Genomic DNA, 16,814 nt, shown 5'->3' with positions numbered 1-16,814 from the left:
CTTGTTGATGTAAGTGGGATGTTAAAGTCCCCTACTATTATTGTATTATTATCAATGAATTCCTTTATGTTTATTATTATTTTATATACTTGGGTGCTCCCAAGTTCGGGGCATAAATATTCACAATTTTTAGATCTTGTTGGCATGACCCCTTTATTATGATATAGCGTCCTTCTTCATCTCCTGTTAGTCTTTGGTTTAGAATCTAGTTTGTCTGATATAAGTATTGCTACTCTGGCTTTCTTTTGACATCTATTGCCGTGAAAAATATTTTTCCCTCCCCCCACTTTCAATCTGCAGGTGCCTTTAGATCTAAAATGAGTCTCTTATAGGCAGCGTGTAGATGGCTCTTGTTTTTTAATCCATTCTGACACTTCGATTTTTGATTGGAGCATTTAGTCCATTTACATTCAGGGTAATTATTGATAGATAGAACTTAGTGCCATTTTATTGCTTGTTTTGTCATTTTTTTCTGTGGATTTTCTCTTTTCTTTCTAGTGTTTTTCCCACTCAAAGAGTCCCCTTTAATATTTCCTGCAGGGCTGGTTTAGTGGACATAAACTCCTTTAGTTTTAGTTTGGGAAATTTTTTAAAAAAATTTTTATTTATTTGAGAGAGAGAGAGAGAGAGAGGAGAAGCAGGGGGGAGGGGCAGAGGGAGAAGGACAAGCAGACTCCCTACTGAGCAGTGAGCCTGACATGGGGCTCCATCCCAGGACTCTGGGATCATGACCTGAGCCGAAGGCAGATGCTTAACTGACTAAGCCACCCAGGGACCCCTAGCTTGGGAAACTCTTGATCTCTCCCTCAGTTCTGAATGATAGCTCTGCTGGATACAGTATTCTTGGCTGTAGATTTTTCCCATTCAGCACATTGAATAAATCATGCCACTCTCTGCCCTGCCAAGTTTCTGGTGCAGAGACCTGCTGTACCCTCATTTGTCTTCCCTTGTAAGTTAGGGACTTCTTTTGCCTTTCAGCTTTTAGAATTTTTATCTCTATATTTTGCAAATTTAACTCTAATATGTCTTGGCATTGGCCTACTTTTGTTGATTTTGATGGGAGTTCTCTGTGCTCCCTGGATTTGGAAGTCTGTTTTCTCCCCCAGATTGGGGAGGTTTTCAGGTATAATTTCCTCAATAAACATTCTGTCCCCTTTTCTCTATTTTCTTCTTCTGGGACTCCTATAATAGGAATGTTATTGTTTCATGGAATCACTGAGTTCCCTAATTCTACTTTCTGATCCAAGATTTTTCTCTTTTGATCAGCTTCATTATTTTCCATAATTCTATCTTCTGTATCACTTATTAGTTCCTCTGCTTCTTCCATCCTTGTGGTCATTGCATCCAGTCGGTTTTGAATCTCAGTTACTGCATTTTTCATTTTGGCCCGATTGGTTTTAAGCTCTTTTATCTCTGAGGTAAGGGACTCCCTCATGTCTTCTATGCTTTTCTCAAGTCCGACTAGTATCCATATGATTGTTCTTTTAAATTCCAGATCAGGTGTATTATTTATATCTTTTCCCATTAGATCCCTGGCTGTGACCCTTTCTTGTTCTTTCTTTTGGGATAAATTCCTCCATCTTGGCATTTTGTCTAGGTCTCTGTCTTCTTCTGTGTGTTAGGAAGCCTGTTATGTTTCCTGCTACTGAGAGTAATGGCTTTACAAAGAGGTTATATAATGCCCAGGACCTGGTGCTCCAGGAAATGTCTCTGGTGTATGCTGTGTACACTCTGCTGCTATGTTATGGCTCCTCTATCCCTCAGGTCAGTCCTCTGCAGGATTTCTCCTTGTCTGCAGTGGGGAGTGTTTGGACTTTGGCCAGAGTGTGGCAAATTTTAACTAGGTGTGCTCTGGTCTGCTTGTTATGAGACCTGAAGCTATTTCCACTAGAGCTGAAGCTTCGCAACACTCTATGGTCAGTAGACTTGGTGTATGTGGGGGTTTGTGCTGGTCTTCAGGGGGAGGGACCAATGTGCTGGTTCTCAGACACCCTTGCCTGAGAAAAGCAGTATCAGCAAAGTGCAGAGCAGCTGGTTTTGGCGTAAGCAATTTAAGCAGCCAGTGCTGGTGTTGTGCTGTTTACTGAAGATGGTTTATGATTGGGGTGGGAGAGGGAAACGGCACCAGCCAGAATCTTTGTTCCTGGAGAGGGGAGTTCGTGCTCACTGCTGTCAAGGAAGCCCTCCCCAAGCAAATAACTTATCCTAGTGTGTTGTAGGTGTTTTTCAGATCACTGTTTTCATGCTGTGTCAGCACTGCTTGCCAGCCTAGAGCAGCATAGTGCACTTTGGGCTCTCTCCCAGCCAGGCTAAGTTTTAAAATTCCGAACTTCAGGGACCTGGCATGGTGGGGACCTACGCTGATCCTCTGGGGAAGGGTCTTGCTGCACTAGGGACGGATGCAGGTTTGACCCTGAAGGGCAGTTGCACCAGAGTACAGAAGCATGGGATTGGAGCAAAATGCACTAAAGAGCCAGTGGCCAGGTTAGCCGCCCTCACCAGGTGTTTCTGTGCCTATACTGAGGGGTGGGGGAGGATAATGACACCCACCAGCTCCTTTGTCCCCAGAGAGGCAATGCCACTGGTCTTAGAACCATCTCTCCCAGTGTGTCCCAGGGGATCCTCAGATTGTGCCATCTGCCCCTAGTCCTCTGCCTTCCACCACAGGAACACTGCAGCACCCTCCATCTCCACAGCTGCCAAGCTGCAGACCTCTAAAATTCCAGTTTTTGAGTCCTGCTGCTTGTCTGTCTTGTTTTCTCAGTCAGTGGTTTTGGAGAAGTGTTTTCCTTATGTGATCCCCTGTACAAGTTCTCTCTCTCTCTCACCTTTCTCCATGATCAGGGCTCCCATCCCTCTGCAGCCCTTGCAATCCTTTTCTCCCCCAAACTATGTCTCTGCACCTCCTACCTTCCATGATGTGGCCTCCTCTCATCCTCTAGTTGTGCAGTTTGTTCTGTCAGTCCTCAGGTTGATTTCTTGGGTATTCAAAATGATTTGGTATTTATCTAGCTTTGTTCAAGGGATGAGGCAAGCCTAAGGTCCTCCTACTACTCTGCCATCTTAGCTCCTTCATTATATAATGTTGTTAACACTGTTTCTATTATCTTTAACTTAAGTGATCAACAAATCTTTTCTCCATGCAACAAAGAAAATTTAGAGAACAGAAAATGAAGAACTGTTTAGCTATTTTTTTTCTCCATGAGCACTTACTTCATATCATTTCAGTAATTTTGAGGCAAAAATAGACAAAGATATTATCCAAAGGTATGTTCATTGTTTGATTGACATTCCAAGAAATAAAGGTAAAATTTTTGTTTAGTGACTAACGTTTTGTATCTGTTTCTTATTTAGAAACTGTCCAGACTTCCAAAGATTCTTTACTAACTTAATTTACTTAAGGTCTTCAAGTTAATTAAGAGAGAAAAGTTTAGATACAGGAAACAAATTTTGACATGTCTCCACATATAAAGAGAGGGACAAATGGTTTAGACAATAACTTGGACCCTTAAAAATTTTAACAAACTGGGTAATCAAAAAGCCAGTACTTGTTACTCGTTGAAGTATTTAGTATGGGAAAGAAGGACAGGATACCACCTATATTAAGCAAGATATCCCTTTTTTAGAAAAACAAGACAAAGAATCTCCTCATGGGATTTCTTCATTCCTTGTTGTAAGTTACCTCCCAAATACACAATCTTGTTCATGTCAAAAGCCCCCTGCTCCCCAAAGGGCAGTGCAATTCCAAATTGTTCCTGGTGAAACTGTGCCAGTTAGAATGGTATTAGTATTGTAAGGAGAAAAGACGTACCTGGAGGAGGCACAATTTTAGACTGAGAAGACCTTGAGAGAACTGGTATGGTCCTAAAGGTACTGCAAAGGGTGCCTGGGTGACTCAGTCGGTTGAGCATCTGGCTCTTGGTTTCAGCTTAGGTCATGATCTCAGGGTCTTGGGATCAAGCCCCACATTGGGTTCTGCGCTCAGTAAGAAGTTAGCTTAAATATTCTCTCCCCCTCTGGCTCTCTCCTGGCTCATGTTCTCTCAAAAAAAAAATAAAAATAAACCTTAAAAAAAAAGAAGGTAGTGCTAATGCTTGGGTAACTTCATCTTCCTGAGCTTGACCAAATGCCAATGGTCACCAATGAGAGGTCAGACAAAATCTGAAACAAAGCAGATGAAATTAAAGAGCAATTCCCAGAGACCCAAAGACAAGAGTAAGCAAGAAGTCCTTAAAAGGTTTTGAAATGATACGAGGCAAAGGAAGGCCAAATGGGGAATTACCTGGGTCCAGCTTGGGGATGGAATTATCATGCTTGGCAGGTGAACTTTAAGGAGGCCCCCAGATCCTTGCCTCCTGCCCCAAGATACATTTGCAAAACTCTCACTCTTTCTTGAGTCTGGCCAGACTTATGACTTGCTTCTAACCAATGGAATGCAAAAAAGTGATGGAATGTACATGACTGCATTTGCATGATTACCCAAGAGTGTAGCACTCATCTTGCTCGAGTTTCTTTCAATACTGGGTTTGAAGAAGCAACTTGCCATGAAACCTACAACTACAAGGAAATGAACTCTGCCAACAATCTGAGAGCTTGGAAGCAGATCCTTTCCCAGTCAATGCTCTGACAAGAAGTCAGCCTTGTGAGACCCTAGGCAGACTAAGCCCTGCTAAGCCCAAATGACTTCGACTTCTTCTTCTCCTTCTTATTCTTTCTCCTTTTTCTCCTTCTTCTTCTTCTTTTTGTAATTTATTTTATTTTATTTAGTTTTTAGTTAACATACAGTGCAATATTAGTTTCTGGAGTAGAATTCAGTGATTCATCCCTTACACAGCACACCCAGTGCTCATCGCACGTGCCCTCTTTAATAACCATCACCCATCTAGCCCATCCCCTGCCTCCCTCCCTCCATCAACCCTTTGTTCTTTGTCGTTAAGAGTCTCTTATGGTTTATTTCCCTCTATCCTTTTTCCCTTTTCTTCCTTCCCATATGTTCACCTGTTTTCTTTCTTAAATTCCACATATGAATGAAATATAATATTTGTCTTTCTTTTTTCACTTACCATAATACACTTTAGCTCTGTCCATGTCACTGCAAATATAAGCCCAAACTTCTGAGCCACAGAAACAGTGAGATAAGTGTGTGTTACTTTAAGCAACTGAGTTTGTTGTAATCTGTTACACAGCAAAAAAAAAAAACCTAACGCATTAGCCTACGCCCACGTTCTCCCTATAGACTTCTTTTTCTAGATAATTTGACTTCTAAAAATTCAACTTAACATTTAGGTCCTTTTTTCTAGTCATGGGCTGTTAAGGTTAAAATTACTTACCCAAAGTTTATTAGATTCTTTGAGTAAAAATTAACTAATATCCTTTTCCCCATTTTAAACATCATTAATATTAGTACAGTGAAAGAGATGGTAATAAATTAGCAGTGACCAGCTTTTATTTACACAGCTATCCTCAACCTGCCTGCAGCAAGGACACATTTTGTTGTAGCACAGAGGTCTCTTCAATTAGAATGAGCTCTCTGAAGTTAGTGTCCTTTGGCTTTAACATACCCTCCAGGACTTACACATATTGGATATTCAGTAATTGTTGAATTAAAACTGTTTAAGCTTAATAATTAATAACATCTGGGGTACCTGGGTGGTGCAGTTGGTTGAGCATCTGATTCTTGGTTTTGGCTCAGGCTGTGATCTCAGGGTCATAGGACTGAGTCCCATGTTGGGCTCCACGCTTAGTGGGGAATCTGCTTAAGATTCTCTTTCTCCTTCTGACCTTCCTCCCTGTTCTAATAAATAAATCTTTTTTTTTTTTAATTTAAATTCAATTAGCCAACATATAGTACATCATTACTTTCAGATGTAGAGTTGTTATTCATCAGCTGTATATAACACCCAGTGCTCATCACATCACATGCCCTCCTTAATGCCCATCACCTAGTTACCCCATCCCCCACCCACCTCCCCTCCAGCAACCCTGTTTGTTTCCTAGAGTTAAGAGTCTCTCATGGTTTGGCCCCCCCCCCCGATTTCTTCCCATTTAGTTTTCCCTTGCTTCCTCTAAGATCCTCCACACTGATTCTCATATTCCACGAGTGAAATCATATGATAATTGTCTTTCTCTGATTGAGTTATTTCACTCAGCATAATACCCTTCAGTTCCATCCACACTGATGTAAATGTTAAGATTTCATCCTTTTTGATGGTGAAGTAATATTCCATTGTGCATATATACCATTTGTTCTTTATCCATTCATCTGTTGATGGACATCCGGGCTCTTTCCATAGTTTGGCTATTATGGACATTGCTGCTATAAACACTGGGGTGCAAGTGCCCCTTCACATCACTACATTTTATCTTTGGGGTAAATACCTAGTAGTGCAATTGCTGGGTCATAGGGTAGCTCTATTTTTAACTTCTTGAGGAACCTCCATACTGTTTTCTACAATGGTTGTACCAGCTTGCATTCCCACCAACAGTGTAAGAGGGTTCCCCTTTCTCCACATCCTCACTAACATTTGTTGTTTCCTGTGTTAATTTTATCCATTCTGACTGGTGTGAGGTGGTATCTCATCGTGGTTAAAATAAATAAATCTTAAAAAAATAATTAATGATATCTGGCTTCATATCAGGTAGCACTTCTGCTTGATGCCCCAAAACATCAAGACCTACGACAGGATGGATACTGGGACCACAAATTATTAGTATGCCAATGTTACTGTCGCCCAAACTAAATCTCACAAGAGACAAAGGAAATAACAGGTAATTAGAATCCAGAGATTCTTTACCATCATCTTCAATTAGCTGCCACAGAATTTCCCAGTACTGAATCTCTCCTAAAATTCTTACTTCTCCCAATCCCTTCAGGTATCTGAAACAGAAAAAAAGGAAAAAAAAATTTTTCCCTAAAAGATTTCTCCCTTCTTTCTCGTCTTTTAAATAGCAATCTCAACTGTTGGCAGTTTCTGAGGAATTTAAAGAACATCAATAAAATTTAGGCCAAATTAGATTTATAATTAGAAAACAGATATTATTTTTGTTATTAAGCTTAAGAATAAAATGCAGCCGTGTCTACAAAAATATTTATAGACACTAAAGCACAAAGCAGCCAATCGAGCTACACCTAATGTTTAATGACTGTGGCTGAGTCTCTGTTCTCTAGCAAAACAGACTAAGCTCCTGATGGGCAGGGACCATGTTCTGGTCAGCTGTACCTTTCTCCACATATAACAACACACTGCTCACTCAAAGGGACACTCACAGAATTTGTTGAATTCTATTAAAAGAGAAAACAGTATTTTTAAAAAGTCAATGGTGATTGCTAAGGTGACATCTGAACTCAGACGTTCAAATAACACCATTCTTGCCCATTCTGAAATGAAACTATCAGAAGGAAAAGAGAGAGAGTTAAACCAAATAACAGCACTGAAATCTCCATGCCTATATAAGGGAGAATCACACCACGTTCAGCCAGTGAAAAGGACTAGCATTTAAAATATATTTTAATGGGAATACTTTCTCACTACCTTTAAATAAAAACGATTTACATTTTTTAATATGAAACTGCTCTGGCCTTAGGACTTAACTGCTTCCTGATCTATGGGGTTTAGACGCCACCGCACCACTAATTCCCCAGTGCTCTTGAGACACGTGTTAGACATGTCCTCCTCTGATGGAAGTCCTTGGGGCAACTTCAGGGGCTTGATCCTGTGACATAAGAAAATGCTTTTAGAATTATATTAGGTAACACATTTTTAAAAATCGCTGAAGTAACAAACAACAAACCTTATCAAATGTTTAACCACTTTCAGTTTTGCATTCACTGAAGGGATATTCTTGTGAACTTGAGGAGTATGTGCCTATAAAGAAAGGAAACCATGTAATGGATCAGTTTCAGAGCAGATGGTCCCATATTTCAGCAAAATGTGAAAATGAAGGCTTATTCTGTCTAAACCAAAGTTTCAAATAAATTACACTAAATAATACATTTAAACAAAAGAAATAGTAAAAATACACCTCAAATTTAGAAACTATAAAATTTAAAGCAAATTTAAACATCACATAAGATGACTTAAATCATTGCGTACTTTTTCTAATCCAAGCATCTTTATTGTATCTTTTTCCCAATATGGACGTCTTTTTATACTTTTTATTCTGGTAACAATATGCAGTTTATGAGGGTGCTGTGGATCCCCACCATATTTTTCATGATCTGCAGGTGAAGGCTGAAATACCTAAGAAAGAAGAATTATAAATGGTAAATTTTCAACTTCTATGTATGTATGTATTTCAACTTCTATGTATTTATGCTTCTATGTATCTTCTTTTTTCCTTAAAAAAAAAAAACAAAAACCAAATGACTACGTAACGATCTCATCCCAAATCTTTCTGTAATCCTATCCTCAAATTGAACATTTATACCCGTCTGATTACTTAGATAGACAAAGTCTAATAATTTCATACTCTGAAAGAAGTATCCCACAGGCAAAGATTGTTTTAAGGGTGAAGCGGGAGCAACCAGAGGACACTAAAGAATTCAAATGTCAGGAGACGGTATTGCCCTATAGAAGCTGGGCACAGCTGCATCCCTCCACCCCATTCAGGCAGGGGAACAAAGATAAGCTTCCAAGGACAATAACACATGAGAATCATAAAAAAGTATGAACAAAGTACTAGAGGACTACAGACAAATGACTGCCTATGAAGGATTAGAAACAGCTCCAGAGAGCTGCCGTGTGAACTGATTCTCTATGAATCAAAAAGTTCCAATAAGCTATCCCACGAAAAACTTCCCTAAGTACATAAAATGTACTGAATAAGGATGTACATGGTAATACTATTTGTAATACCGAAAATTTTAAAGGCCACATCCATGCTCCTCATAGAATAACTAAATGAATTACAACGCATACGTTCTAAATAAAACTAACAATAACAAAATCAAACAAAATATGATATAACTAAATAAATTATGTATCCCATGGGATACAATGCTGCCATTAAAACGAATACAGTTTACTGCCTTTGCAGCTACTAACATTGAAGAATGGCCACAATACATTCTTGAGCAAAAAAACAAAAAAACAAACAAAAAAATCCCCAAAACCACACAACCATGTGTAATAAGATCTTTTTTTTTTCTTCAAGATTTTATTTATTTATTTGAGAGAGAAAGGAGAAATAGACAGAAAGCATGAGCAGGAGGAAGGGGCAGAGGGAGAGGGAGATGCAAACTCTCTATCTGACCAGGGCTCAATCTCAGGACCCTGGGATCATGACCTGAGCTGAAGGCAGATGCTTAACTGACTGAGTCCCCCAGGTGCCCCTGTAGTAAGATCTTGTACTTGTTTCATCTGTACCAATATACACAGGTTTGTATATAGGATACCTTACATAAATATTGATTCTAAGAAATCATGTTATACACACACACACACACACACAGACACTTATGTATGTATAAAGGTTTCAAAAACATTGGATCAAGAGTCATACCTCTGGGGAATCACACACACAAAAGACGACACTTTAATCAAAAAGCGTATCATTCAATCATGAAAATAATATTGCAGAAACTTATCCACTGAGAGGCTCCCATTATACTGCTAAATGAAGAAGGCAACTAGAGAAGCTTCATACATGAGATGATTCACATCTTTAAAAATATACAACAGAAAAGGATGTGGAAGGTGTTGACAGCTGTCTCCAGGCAGGTGGGATAAAGGGTGTTTTTCAGTTGTTTTTGCTTGTTTGTATTTTCTAGGGGTTTTGAAGAGATGTAAGGTGAGAAGAATGGTGGAAGGCAGAGGATGGGGCAGGCACACCAAAGAAAAGGAAAGAAGATATAAAGAAACAGTGTAAAGAGCATGAAATATTTGGGGAAAACCAACTAGTTATATGTGACTAACATAGGAAAAACCACAAAAAGCACTGTAGCTACTGTTTTCCGAAAGAATGATATGTACACATAAATTTAGCAGAGAAAACTCAAAGATCCCAAGTTGCAATAGTCAATATAGAAAGTGAACACAGAGCCAGGTAGACAGTGTCTGAGCAGGAAGAGGACTCATTGTTTTCTGAGGACAATGGTGAGATGAAAACACAAAATACTAAGGCAAAAAACCATAAGCAGGAATAAAAAGATTCTAAGATGATAAAAACCTACTACTACAAAGGCCAGTGGTACTTTTTTTTTTTTTTTAAAAAGAATCATTATTTAGATAAACTCTACTATGCTTTATTTAAACTTCGCCCTATCACCAACATCCACAAATAATTTAACATAAAAGTTTTCAATATTACAAAAGTAGGTAGCTTTTAAAACATCACATGCTTAAAGAAAATAACAACTCTAAAAAAACCCCCAAAAACCCAAATCCTTGTTCTTACTTTATCTGGAATTCTTGACTTGGTAAATTTGTGACGAATCCAATCCGTGCAAATAAGAGACTCCATACCTTTTGTCACAGTCTAAAACATGATATAAAACATTTTTTAAGAACTCTGTCTAGTGCAGAAATCCATAACCACCAATTTTTAGGTGACAAAAGTCTGTTTATATCTAATCTATACTTACCAAACATTTATTTCAGCCTCTTAGCTGAATGAATATATCTCATCTTACCACTAACATTAGAAAGCAAAAAGCACATAAATATAGACTTTTGTTTTTTCCAAATTTTTATTTAAATTCCAGTTTGTTAACATATGGTATAATATTAGTTTCAGGTGTAAAATTTAGTGATTCCTCACTTACATAGCTGGTGCCCATTACAAGTGCCTCCTTATTCCCATCACCCATTCAGCCCATCCCCCACCCACCTCCCTTCTGACAACCCTCAGTTTGTTCTCTAGGGTTAAGAGTCTGTTTTCTGGTTTGCCCCTCTTTTTTCTTTTTTCCACTATGTTCATCTGTTTTGTTTCTTAAATTCCACATATGAGTGGAATAGAGACTTTTTGGCCAGGGGTTGCCAATATTTTTCTGTAAAGGACCAAACAGGAAGTTATTTCCAGCTTTGGGGCTGTATGGTTTCCATTGCCAAGTCTCAACTATGCCACCTTAGGGCAAAAGCAGCCCTGAACAATATGTAAACAAGTGGGCGTGGCTACATTCCAATAAAGCCTGGTTTACGGAAAAAGATTAAGGTAGGGGATGAACTGACCTGCAGACTAGTTTCCCAACCCCTGCTCTACACAATGTGCAATAATAACCTTCAACAATAAACTGTAAAAATAAATGAGTTTATGATTTTCTTTCTAGTCCGTACAACGCCATCACTCCTAGTTTCTATCTCTTGTTCCCCTTTGGCAATCTTCCAGTCCTGTTGCTCTCAGTCTGCTAAAGAGAAAGGATTCGCTGCCAATCCTTCCTATCTGGAAACTCCTCTCTGAATGGGCAATACTCATTCCCTTCATGCCCTCTCTGTCCTGCAAAGATCCACACATAATTAGAGAGTAAGCAGGAGCGAATGAGGGAGGGAAAGGGAAAATATGGACTTCTAATCCTGGTTCTGTGCTTATCATCTGCGAGAAATGAGACATTTGTCCTCTCAGAGAGTCCATTTCCTCAGCTACTTTAAAAGGAAATAATACTGACCACATAGGATTAATCTAAGGTTAAGGTGATGTATGTAAAGCACCTAACATCATTATCTATAGCCGGCAGCACATCTGTATCTAGACTCTGGCCCTCAGGAATAGATTGGGCTGCACTGCTGCAATTTTTATAAGAAAGACTAGAGAGGAAATACATGAAAATACAAGCATGAATGTTCCTGGGAGAGTGCTTTTCTTCTTTCTGCTCTTCCATAGTTTTCTATTTTTCTATGATTGAAAATATACTCTTCATAACTGAAGAGAATAAAGGCTTAAACTTTAAAGATTAAGGGGAAATCAACACTGGCCATTATTTACCAGCATGTTCTCCAGGAAAAGATCTTTTGTGATTTCAAATCTTTAGTGATAAAACAGCAGATAAATCATAAATAAAATTGACCCTCAACATTAAAAAGAACTTAATATGTAAGAAAAGGAACTTGTGCAGTTTAACCTGCCTGTTTGTTTTGTTATTTACAAAAGAGAAAGAAACAGTTCTTAAGGAATAAAAAAGAGAGAGAGAGAGAGAATGCTTGAAAAGAAACACTTACACGGAGTCTTCCTGGGGGCCTCTGAACTATTGAGCACAAAATCCCTGCCATGACTGTGGTGACTGTTCTCTTCCGAGGCTATGACAAGCAGAAAATACATCCATGGGTCAAATGTGTCTCGGAAATGCATAGGTGCCCACTTTTGTAACATTAAAAAACTAAACAACAAGTTAATTATAAACTACTAAAGTTTAACAGTGAAATCTTATTATTTTAATACAATAAAGGTAAGAATTAAGTTATAATAAATGTGTTATTTGGAGTTCAGCAAAACCGTAGGTAGTATTTATACATTAACCACATCTCATTTTTGCCAAATGAGTTAGAACCTAGGTTGACTCAACAAGGATGGGCAAAGGAGGTTATTATTAAGAATGTTTTGTTATAGAATCACAGCAAATGGAAGGACTAGAAGGGACTGAGGAAATCCTGACTAGCAGAACTAGAATTAACAACCTTATCTTATATATGTGGAAAATGAAAAATCAATCATTTACCCCAGGGCATCCAGCTATCCAAGGAGTATACTAGTTCCAGTCCAATTCTAGTTCCTAGTCCAGCGCATGTTCACTAAATCATAACACCATAATAACTTTATTTTCTGCATATTTGTATTTTTAAACTAGTAACGAATATACATTGCTTCTATGATGTAAAAAAAGTCATGTTTATTTAGACACAAATTATTACAACCTACTATACTGATGTATACTGGAAACAGAAAGATTATATATGTATATTTTGGATCGGTTACTTAATTTGTGTGCTTCAATTTTTCCCAAAAGAAAGAATATAATACCTATCTTGCAAATGAGTTATTCTAAAAACACCTAAAACAGTATTTAGCACATAGGAAGCCCTCAATAAATGGTAGCTTTTACTGATAAAATTATTAAATTATTACAAAGCTGTAATAAGAACACTCTAACACACCAAAACAAGATACAATGGTGTATTTCAGTGAATCACCAGATTCTGGCTCACTCAAGTTCTGCAAGTCTTTTCCATGATGTGAAATTGTGGGAATCAATGCAAGATGTCCCATTAAAAGAGCCAGACTGCAGAAAAATTTTCAGCAACTGAACCAGTCTCTCAAAATTAATTATATATCAGTTTTAGAAAAGTTAACTACTAAATCCTTAGTGTCATGAAATCCAGAATTTTGTCTTGTTAATTTTCTACTCTCAGCATCTAGTACAGTATCTGATGAACAGTAGGCACCCAGTGTTTATTTCTGAATGTCTGAATCAATTAATGGGTTAGATCTATGGTCCGCTCAGCTCAGAATTCAGAAGTACATCAAAATACCGTAACTCCCATTCAGACTTCACACTTCAAACATTACCACACAGCATAACAATGTCTAGTTCAAATCATCCACCACTGCTTGATACATATTTTGTATCAAGGTTTCCTTAGAAGAAACACCTAATTTCCTTAGAAGAGATGTTTATTTAATTCTCAGGCCCTTCAATCAAATAGGTAATGATAAAGTATTTTGTTTACCATACTTCTTTCTCCCAAGTTAAACATAATATACTAACCCAACTCATTTGGCTTCGCACTATGTTACTCTTTTTCTTATCGCTTAAATTTCAACAAAAGCCTCCTCACTGACCTTCTGGCTTCCATTCCAACTTCCCTAAGATCTCTTCTCCATGGCAGCAATCAAGTAATTAAAATCCTAAATCAGATCATGTCAACTTCTCTTCTCAAAACCTTCCAGTAAGCCAGGTTTCTCACTGTTGGAGTGAGAAGTAACATACAAGCAAGAGGAGAAAGCCAAAATAATCCATGTGATCCAACAGCACAGCTCCCGTTTAGCTAAATATTGATAGTGATGGGTATAGAAATAATCACAGGCATGCATTTATATGTGGGTTAGCTCTGTTAGCTAAGAAGACCAAAAAGCAATGGCATCCCAGTAGCAATGAGCACACCCAGCACCCTGATCTTAGCATTCTCTAATAAAAGAAACCAGGGCTCCATGGAGAAATGGCTGATTGGAGGGCTACAGCAGGGAATATACAAAGATGAGCCTGAAGCATCTTGTAGTACTAGAAAGGACTACTCAAAAAATCAAAATGATGGGAGTACTTCAAAAGGACATAGGAACCAAGTGAAAGAGCTCCTGATGGCTAAAGCTAAACCAAAATGAGCAACAAAGTAACAAAGTATTGGCTTATAATCTAAACCATAAAATAACCACGATTCCATACTCATATAAATAAATGAAGAAGTAAATTAATGGCAGAGAAGAAACAAATCTCCCTTACAGAAGAATTCCAAACAACTTATGCAGATACTTCCCTCTCAAAGAGGTGGAACAAAAACACTCATCTCTTAAGTATGGGCTATGCTTAATAACTTGCTCCCAGAGTACAGTATCGAAAGAGGGAAAACTAACATTGTACTAGAGAATCCTCACAAACACTATGTGAGCCAGGTGATCATGGTTAGTATCAACTGTGATAAAAGTCAAGTTGATAGCATGCACCCTTGATATGATGGAATGAGAACGGCACTTCATCTTCCTCCCAAAAAGCCCTAACACCAGGCTGAGAGAAAAACATCAAACTCCATTTGAAAGACATTGTGGAAAATACCTGACCAGTACCTCTTCAAATACCTGAGTGCCTTAAAACTGTCAAGGTCACCAAAAACAAGGAAAGTGAGATACTGCCACAGTCGAGAGGAGCTTAAGGAGCCATGATGACTAAATGGGATTCTGGAACAGTAAAAGACATCTAGTAAACACTAAGAAAGCTGAATGAAGTATGAACTTTAGTTAATGATGTAGCAGTATTGATTCATCAATTATAACATATGTACATTACTAACGTAAGATTGTTAATAAAAGGGGAAATCAGGTGTGGGGTAATTAGGAACTCTGTACTATCGCACAACTTTTCTATAAACCTAAAATTATTCTAAGATAAAAAGTTTATTTATTAAAAACCCAAAAAGCTTTAATGCATTGGAACGACAGCCAAACCTTAACCCCACCTCTAAGACTTCATCTCCAATCACTCTCAATCAATACACACACTGGCCCTCTTACAGGTCCAAGTTGCCAGGCAGCCATGCTTCTTTGGATGGGCTGTTCTTTCTCCTGGAATGCTCCTGATATTCACATAGTTAATTCCCTTACTTCCTTCAATTCCTGGCTCAAATCTTTTCTCAATGGGGTCTGGCCTGATTCCATTATTTAACATTTTGACCCACCCCCAAACTCTCAGACTTCTTACTTCACTTGGTTTTCTTTCCATCGCACTTATCTTCTAACAGTTTGTTAGGTTTGTTGTTTGCTGTCTGTCTCCACCCAGTAACATGTTAATTCCGCAAGGACAATTATTTTTAAATTTTGTTTTGTTTTTGGTCTGCCCAGTCTCTTCACAGAGTATGCCAAGCTTAAACCTAAAGCAGCACCTGTCATGTGCTAGGCACACAATCAAATTGTAAAGTTTAATTTACAGACTTCAGAAGGTGTGATAATTCAAAGTTATAAGTTTTAATAAAAAGTAAAGATTATTGTTAATAATAAGGCACACAACTCTTGGACCTTGAAGTAACCATATCGTCTTCTACTGTACAATAACTTCTCTTACACAGGTGCAAAAAAAGGAGAATACATGCATCATGAGAAGTATGGTCCCTTTTCCATAAAAAAAAGTCTGTGAATGTGTGTGTATACACAGAAAAACTCTGGAAGGCTATCAGTAAAATGTTAACATACCCCTGGGGAGAAGGCTATCGAGGCGATTTTCCAATCCCAGTTAATGTCTGAATAGTTTCAGGCATCTATTAAACGACAAAAGTAAGGGAAACGCTACTGAAAATGCACAACACAGAATTTCCCTTTGAATAAACCGAGATCTCTGAAGGCAATAAATGTCTCTACTTTTAATTCCTAATGCTTATCAAGTATAGGCAGTCCTCATCCTCATCCGCGCCTCTTGGCAAAAAGACACAGAATAGGCAGCTTCGGATAGGTGGCGATCAAAAACATGGTTGTAAAATCACAGTTTTGGTAAAATGGTAAATACTTTAAATGCCAACCCTGGAAGGTTTTGCCTTCTAAAATGCAATTAGGTAAGCTTTTATCTTCATTAACAAAAATTCAAGTTACGCTGATCCCCAGTGGGAAACCGAAATTAATAAAACAGAAGCACAGAAACTGCTAAAACAAACGTGAATTCCCTTCCCCACTGAGCTATCCTCCCCAGGCGTCTGGGCCCTTGGGCTCCAACAGTCGGGCTCAACAAGCCGCGTGGCTCGGGAACTAGGGAACAGAATCTGGTCGACCACTGGCTTTTCGCGAGCCCATGAGACAGTAGACGGGCGCAGGCCCATTTAGGTTACTGCGACCCGCCAACTCAGAATCCAATAGGAGAACCAACTGGCATCTCCATAGCGTCCCCAGGTACGTACTCCTGACAAAAATGCAATACATTCCACCATTCATTCCCCCCTCAACATCTGGTAAATGTTGTTCAGCCTGAACTTACTCACCGAGTGAAAGAAGAACAAACGAAAAACCAAGAAGCGCTACACTCAAACCCGGCCGTCGCAGTGCGCACGGACTGCGACACCGCGCACTTTAGTTCCGGCCGTGCCCCGCCTACTCAAGGCCCCCCCCCCCCCGCCAAAAAAAAAAAAAAC

General features: G+C 38.7%; 1 protein-coding gene across 3 annotated transcripts; it reads right to left on the bottom strand.

The window, feature by feature from the left end:
- Window positions 1-7,490: 7,490 nt before the first annotated feature.
- On the bottom strand, window positions 7,491-16,780 carry MRPL30 (mitochondrial ribosomal protein L30). 3 transcript variants are annotated; one of them, XM_008699772.2, is made up of 7 exons: window positions 16,665-16,780; window positions 15,889-15,953; window positions 12,153-12,230; window positions 10,396-10,476; window positions 8,094-8,240; window positions 7,792-7,865; window positions 7,491-7,713 (listed from the first exon to the last, which is right to left on the bottom strand). In XM_008699772.2, the coding sequence occupies exons 3-7, from the start codon at window positions 12,201-12,203 to the stop codon at window positions 7,581-7,583; spliced, it is 486 nt and encodes a 161-aa protein (XP_008697994.1). In that variant the 5' UTR covers window positions 12,204-12,230; window positions 15,889-15,953; window positions 16,665-16,780; the 3' UTR covers window positions 7,491-7,580. The 3 variants fall into 3 exon arrangements, with proteins under 3 accessions (XP_008697994.1, XP_008697995.1, XP_008697996.1); XM_008699773.2 differs by lacking the exon at window positions 15,889-15,953 and having other exon boundaries at window positions 16,665-16,774; XM_008699774.2 differs by lacking the exons at window positions 12,153-12,230; window positions 15,889-15,953 and having other exon boundaries at window positions 16,665-16,758.
- Window positions 16,781-16,814: the final 34 nt, after the last annotated feature.

This window comes from Ursus maritimus, unplaced genomic scaffold (assembly GCF_017311325.1).
Source record: "Ursus maritimus isolate PB19 unplaced genomic scaffold, ASM1731132v1 scaffold_6, whole genome shotgun sequence".
Taxonomy (NCBI): Eukaryota; Metazoa; Chordata; class Mammalia; order Carnivora; family Ursidae; genus Ursus; species Ursus maritimus.
This window is presented reverse-complemented; position numbering and strand designations above follow the sequence as displayed.

Coding starts and splice junctions, on each gene's coding strand:
- MRPL30 (XM_008699772.2), bottom strand. CDS start 12,203: ATGGCAGGGATTTTGTGCTCAATAGTTCAGAGGCCCCCAGGAAGACTC. Junction 10,477..12,152: donor GGCCCCCAGGAAGACTCCGT/GTAAGTGTTTCT, acceptor ATCATGTTTTAG/ACTGTGACAAAAGGTATGGA. Junction 7,714..7,791: donor GTGGTTAAACATTTGATAAG/GTTTGTTGTTTG, acceptor CTTATGTCACAG/GATCAAGCCCCTGAAGTTGC.